We start from the raw sequence: 6,621 nt of genomic DNA, 5'->3' as shown, positions 1-6,621 counted from the left end.
TAACTCATATCAGTGATGTTTACATTTTTCTTACATAATGTTGCACGAGAAAAGGCCCACAATGGTATATAATCTGTGGAATATAAAGTATTCTGTTTTAGTACTGCTAATCTTCAACCAATCGTTAGCTTTGTGTCATATATGCATTGGTCGTGTCAGCCCAGGGAACCGCGCCAAAATCGAATAACACGGACGAAAACATTGCGAAGATTTTGTTCTGATCATAATGTTTGTCAAGGATTTTAAGAAGAATTTCTATGACGCTATACAAAATCAGGTACACTACACTAATGAAATACGAAAACAGAATTGTATCAAATTCATACGAAAACATAAACAAATGTAAAGAAGGGCGAACATGTTTACAATTTCATGAAGATAAAGTTATGCTTTTATAAGCAGCTACCTCAATGTGATCTTAAAACAGGAGCACATGTCGCATATAAATTTGAGAGTAAACTTAATTAATTGTAAACACATCTTGACCTGCGTCTACTTACATACCCAGGGTTTGATTAGAATGAGAGGTAACTAGCAAACATTTGAGCATTTGCTAATGTTGTGAGACAGTCTTTGTATGGAATAATGCAGATTAACAGGCGATGGTGAGGAAAGGGTTACTACGTACCCCCGCTTATTTTATAAGGTACTTTTAATTACTTGTATATCTTTGTATTGGTTGAAAAAATTAGGTAGGGGTACGTAAGGAACTCTTACCCAAAGTGATATTTCATAAACTATAGTCCAATTGCCCAATGAGGCATGCTGTTACAAACTTGTAAAATCCTCAGGCTTAGTCTTGCTTGGATTTAGGATATGTCTATCTTTATCACTTTCCTATCAATCAATCATTATGCCTAGGTACAACTTTCTCCTACTTTCTGGTTCAACGGGGTGGAGGGGTAGCCTAGTGGTTAAGGCTTTCGCCCGTCATGCTGAAGACCCTGGTTCGATTCCCCACATGGGCACAATGTGTGAAGCCCATTTCTGGTGTCACCCGTCGTGATATTTCTGGAATATTGCTAAAAGCGGCGTAAAAACTAAATCACTCGCTCACTCATTCTAATTAAGCACCTCTTCATGACACTCTGGCCTGGACACCATCAACCAATCAAACAACCCTTTATGGATTACACCTAAGTATTCGATGCATATGTCACGCTTGTCTACTGTTTCATCAAATTATATTCATATGCCATCTTGTATGCTTCACTGAAATGAATAAACATTTTAAAAAAATAACATGGTATGCGAGGACCATGACATGCCGAAGAGTGACATTGATGATGCAGCTGATGTTTATGATGCGGAAAAGTGACTATCACTTTAAGGAACTTGAAGGTGCTCTCACTCTTTGAAATTAAAGAGCTGTCTTCAGAATAAATAAAATGATGAGTTTTCCAAAAAGCTCTTTGAACTTACAATTTTGACTCTTACAAAATCCGGAAACGATATGATTTAAAGGTATCAAATAACACAACTTGATATTAATTCAATCTTTTTCATCATGTTAGCACTATTTTACCTCCCTTTTTTCATTTCAAGCCTATTTGACGAACTTTACTCACGATTAGAGCTTGGAATTGACATTTATTTATTGTTTTGGAGCTTTTGGGCGGCCATCTTGGATTTAGCATCGTTTGAGCTACCAAACTGACATGGCTATCACATTTTTTATATGTAGAGACATAAAGGAATATAAAAAAAACTAAAACTTTTGGTCCCTCTGAGTGGTACCAATATGTCAATTTTCAGCTCTTGCCTCATGGCCTAATTATATCATGAACATAAACTTCCTAGAGTCTTCAAGAAATATGCAGTCATGACTTCTCAGTAAGTGTAGTAAGTTTTCTAAGAATTAAACACGTTTTCAGGCCCTGACGACTTCTAAGATATGTTCCATCGTCAAGTGGTTCAAACACTAAAACAGAAGTGACAAAATCGTTGTGTTTGATTATGAGAAAATGTGATCAATTGCTTGGTTGTTTGGTGACTGATACCAATCATCCATTATTTCAATTAATCGGAACACCACTGTAGAGAACCATTTAGTTTTGGATGTTTGCAATGATTCTTAGAGTGGTCATTGTTTTCATTAGCGGTAAGCAGCTGTTAAAAAAACCCACATGAAACAATAATTGTGTCACGGCTGAGACAAGGTAACGTGGGTACTCAGATGATGATGGTCAAGAGCAGGATCCAGTTAATAGTACACATACTTTTAGAAATGGTCATGGTGACAAAATGGGAGTCATTTTCTAAATTTGTGAGTCACTAAAACAGCGTTTTTGGGGACATGTGGGACACAGAAATTTGATGAAGTACCTCTAAAATCCTAACTAAAATCCTGTGCGTCCTTGTGGACGGATATAATTGTTTTCTGGGAAAGAACTTTCTGAGTTTGTAATGATATCCCATATTAAAATATAAACATTCTGTTTACAATCATTATTCTAATGACATTGAAAGTAACACGTATTATAGCATAATCATTTTCAAGTCCATAAGGCATGAATGCCCACATAGCCTAATGAACTTTTCCTACCTAGTTGAATAATTTTAGGCCATATGGGCTGACACCAGTCATTGTATATGGTAATGATAAAAACTGTAAAATTCTTTCTTCTGTTTCAGCGAGTTCTGGTACTGGTGTCTTTCGATGTGGATGCATTATGTGCATGCAAGATTTTGCAGGTTTGGCAGATATGTCTTATTCTGTAATTTTGTTTCTTTTCTTTCTTCTTTCTTTGAATTCTGGGGCGGTTGGGTAGCCTAGTGGTTAAAGTGTTGGCTCGTCATGCCGAAGACCTGGGTTCGAATCCCCACATGGGTACATTGTGTGAAGCCCATTTCTGGTGTCCCCCGCCATGATGTTGCTGGAATATTGCTAAAAGCAGCGTAAAACCAAACTCAGTCAGTCAGTCAGTCAGTATTTGAATTCTCTTCACATTTTCTTCTGACATGGGTTAGGAGACATTGTAAATATAATTTGCCCCTGATCATGTCTGATCAAAGAGAAATGTCAGCAACAAACTGACATAGCAATATAATGCCCTCAAGATGGGAAAAGTTTCAGTTCTGATTCCACTTTTTTTATGTATGATCAAAGTGAAATAGATCACATAGTCTACACATATGATTCAGATCTTCTGGCCTTCAGTTTGGGTCTCATATATGTTAAATGGTTTGAGAGTACACTGTTATCCCAGTCAATGGTTACGTATATGTTGTGTTTCAGTATCACTATACACCATCAGAGAATTATAGTCAGCGGATGCTTGTTGCTATGGTTACATGTGTTGTTTCAGTATCTGTTCCAGATGCTACACCATTGTGCGGTAGTCCCATACACCATTGTCAGAAGGCGTGGGTCAGTGGCCTGGAAGACCTGGAGCGGGCCTTCGTAGAGAATTCAGAAGGCGTGAGTTCTCATATATGTTAAATGGATGTATAGACAAATTGGAGGGTAGACGCCACAATTATGATTCAGACCTGGAGCAGGCCTTCGTAGAGAATTCAGAAGGCGTGAGTTCTGATATATGTTAAATGGATGTGTAGACAAATTGGAGGGTAGACGCCACAATTATGATTCAACAAGCCTACACACATGTGGATGAGAAGGTGACCCAGTCGGGAAGGATCTTTCTGTGCAGAGTTGTCTCCCTTCTTCATGTGAGCGTATGCTGATCATGAGTTTTAAGGCCGGGGTGCAAACCTCCAAAAAACCTGTGGGTTTCCAGTTAGTCTCCTGTTGGCAACTCTTCAGCAGTGTAGATGTTATCTGACAGGATTCTAACAGCTATGGGTGCCTGACCAGAGCCTGGCGATGTCAAAAGTTAACCTTGGAATTTACTACGAGAATAAACATGTGCCTTATAGTAAATGTCCCAACAACTCTTTCACTACATGTTTTGATGACTAAAGAGATTAATTTGATTAACATATATGAAATTCCAAATTTTACTTATGTTCTGAAAATAAAATCTTCAACATGGTGGTGTCAGGATCAAATAAGTGTACATCCCTAACCCTGCACAGCATAGGGTCAGGGGAGTGGGGAGGGAGTCATTTTCACAGCCTGTCTGAAACATGAAACCCTGAATGAAACTTTTAGCCAACTCATAGGCTTGTTTCTATGGAAACGCACCTCCTCTGGTCACCTGTCTGAATGGGAAATTCAAATCTGTGTTTGAGTAAGAGAAATATATTTTCAGAGTGTATGTTTTGTAGGCTGTCTGCATACATGCATTTTATAGTGAGCCTTCATAAGATACTTCTTTACACTGTGGCTTAATTTGATCATGAACCAGTTAGTCAATTTTGTGATATTTCATGGATTGTACTAGAATAGTGCATGGATTTGCATCAAAAGACAGCTTTAACAAGGCAAGGAGGCCACACCCCATATGTGTATAGGTTTGAACCCCGGCCTTTAAGCCTCAGGTAGTGGGTCAGCATCTCACCTGTAAAGATTGCTTTAGATTTTTCTTCCAGTCTTTCTTCCCGTATTCTCACTGCCCACCCACTGATATTACATTTTCAACTAAATGACAAATGGTAAAAACTGTAGGTGAAATTTGGTCAGTATTTGGCCTATGATTACACAATGCCATTTAGAATATGGTCAAATGTAACATTCTGCAAAATGGAAGTCGGACAACTGGTAGTCTAGACTGTGGACTTTGTGTACTCCACTGATAAGTGTAAATTGACACGGCTCCCACGGCTAGGTGTCTGACTTTGTGTTCTGGTGATTTGGTGCCTGACTCAGAGAGTGTGGGTTTGAATCCAGTGTTCACTTAATATTATAAGAAATGTTTGATCTGAAATGTGTGTTTAAATTTATTCCATGGGTCCTGTGAATTTTCAGTGGGTCAGACAGACATCTGAAACTTACAGGACCCAATGTCCTGTTACTTTGAAACACCATTCGTGAACACTGCGAAACCCGCAAAGGGCTCAACCCAACAATAGTACAAGAATCTGCACTTTACTAAGAAAGTGTAATCCAAAATATAACATATGTTACATTTGACCACTTTCTAAATGGCATTGTGTATTTCATTTCTAAATGGCATTGTGTAATCATAGCTTATCAGAGGGGTACACAAATTATTGCCTGTGTTGAAACGATATACCAGCATTCATGATGCTCTGTAAACATAGCTTATCAGAGGGGTACACAAATTATTGCCTGTGTTGAAACTAGCTTATCAGAGGGGTACACAAATTATTGCCTGTGTTGAAACGATATATCAGCATTCATGACGCTCTGTAAACATAGTTTATCAGAGGGGTACACAAATTATTGCCTGTGTTGAAACGATATATCAGCATTCATGACGCTCTGTAAACATAGCTATCAGCTTATCAGAGAGCAGTACACAAATTATTACACAAATTATTGCCTGTGTTGAAGCGATATACCAGCATTCATGATGCTCTGCAAACATAGCTTATCAGAGGGGTACACAAATTATTGCCTGTGTTGAAACGATATACTAGCATTCATGATGCTCTGCAACAATGTGCACCAGGAAACAAAATGGCATCTTTAATAAGACATGATAATATTTCTCACGCTTACTGTCTGTGTTTCCAGATCAAGCATGTTGTGATGATCAACTCATGTGCCACTGTGGATGTTGTTGAGATGTTGCAGCCACCGAGCACGCCCGGCTTCTACATCAGTGACAGGTACACTTCCTTCCAGCATTTTCCTGTAGGAAAATGTTTGTAACTTTGTTTGTTGGTGTACGCGACTCAGTGATATTCCAGCAGTCTATAAATAATCAAGCCACACTAAAACTCAAACAATGGCTCAGCTATTATATAGAATGCACATTTTTTAAATATAATAGTGTAGCGGTAGAATTTTGTAAAATCTTTATTTCTTCACCAATTTCGTTCAAATTTGAAAGATATGTTAATCATAACATATAAAAACAATATATCATTGCAAAAGTCTAGATTTTGATTTCAAAAATTATTGTCCAAACAGTGATTCAACCCTGTTTTAATATCCCATGCTTTGACATGACTGAAATATGCTGCTCAGAATTAGTTAAGGACCACCTAGTTCTTTCATATAATATAATCTGCCATGGTGCAGAAATTGAAATATACCTCAAAAGACCACTAATTCTTTCATATTTAATACTAATCTATCATGCAGTAACAGATTAACTTTAGTGATAGGAAAGAATTTGCGATGACACAGTAATATGAAGGAATCATGTGGACCTTAACTTTAGTTGAGTAGTATGATTCATGACCTGAATGTGATATGTTCTTTTGCTTGCAGTCACCGTCCGGTAGACATCCACAATGTGTTTAACGCTGTGCAGGTCAAGTTGTTGATGAAGGAGGAGGAGTTGACGGAGCTGCCAGAGTACGATGAAGTCTTCAGGGACGACAGTGTAAGTCAGAAACACGTCTTGTCGCACATCCCTTTGGTTTGAGTCAAGTTGTAAGTCAGAAAAGCATATGGCGGGGTAATTTTTTGTTGCTATGGTTTCATTACATACATGATAAACACATCTAGAGAAACAATGTCATGAAAAGTTTGTATATTTTATCAAAGGTTTCAATTGCTAATTTTCGCATTTATGACTTCATTTT

General features: G+C 37.9%; 1 protein-coding gene across 1 annotated transcript in view; it reads left to right on the top strand.

Annotated features, from left to right (window-relative positions):
* The first annotated feature begins 226 nt into the window (after positions 1–226).
* LOC124259660 (cell division control protein 45 homolog) overlaps positions 227–6,621 on the top strand; it is a 32,083-nt gene continuing 25,688 nt past the window's right edge. Inside the window, exons 1-5 of the mRNA XM_046693838.1 lie at positions 227–277; positions 2,635–2,694; positions 3,239–3,421; positions 5,603–5,697; positions 6,305–6,419. Of these exons, the coding sequence (XP_046549794.1) occupies positions 227–277; positions 2,635–2,694; positions 3,239–3,421; positions 5,603–5,697; positions 6,305–6,419 (504 nt within the window). The remainder of the gene's footprint in view (positions 278–2,634; positions 2,695–3,238; positions 3,422–5,602; positions 5,698–6,304; positions 6,420–6,621) is intronic.

Source organism: Haliotis rubra, unplaced genomic scaffold (assembly GCF_003918875.1).
Source record: "Haliotis rubra isolate DU_JTF1 unplaced genomic scaffold, ASM391887v1 Scf731, whole genome shotgun sequence".
Classification (NCBI taxonomy): domain Eukaryota; kingdom Metazoa; phylum Mollusca; class Gastropoda; order Lepetellida; family Haliotidae; genus Haliotis; species Haliotis rubra.
This window is presented reverse-complemented; position numbering and strand designations above follow the sequence as displayed.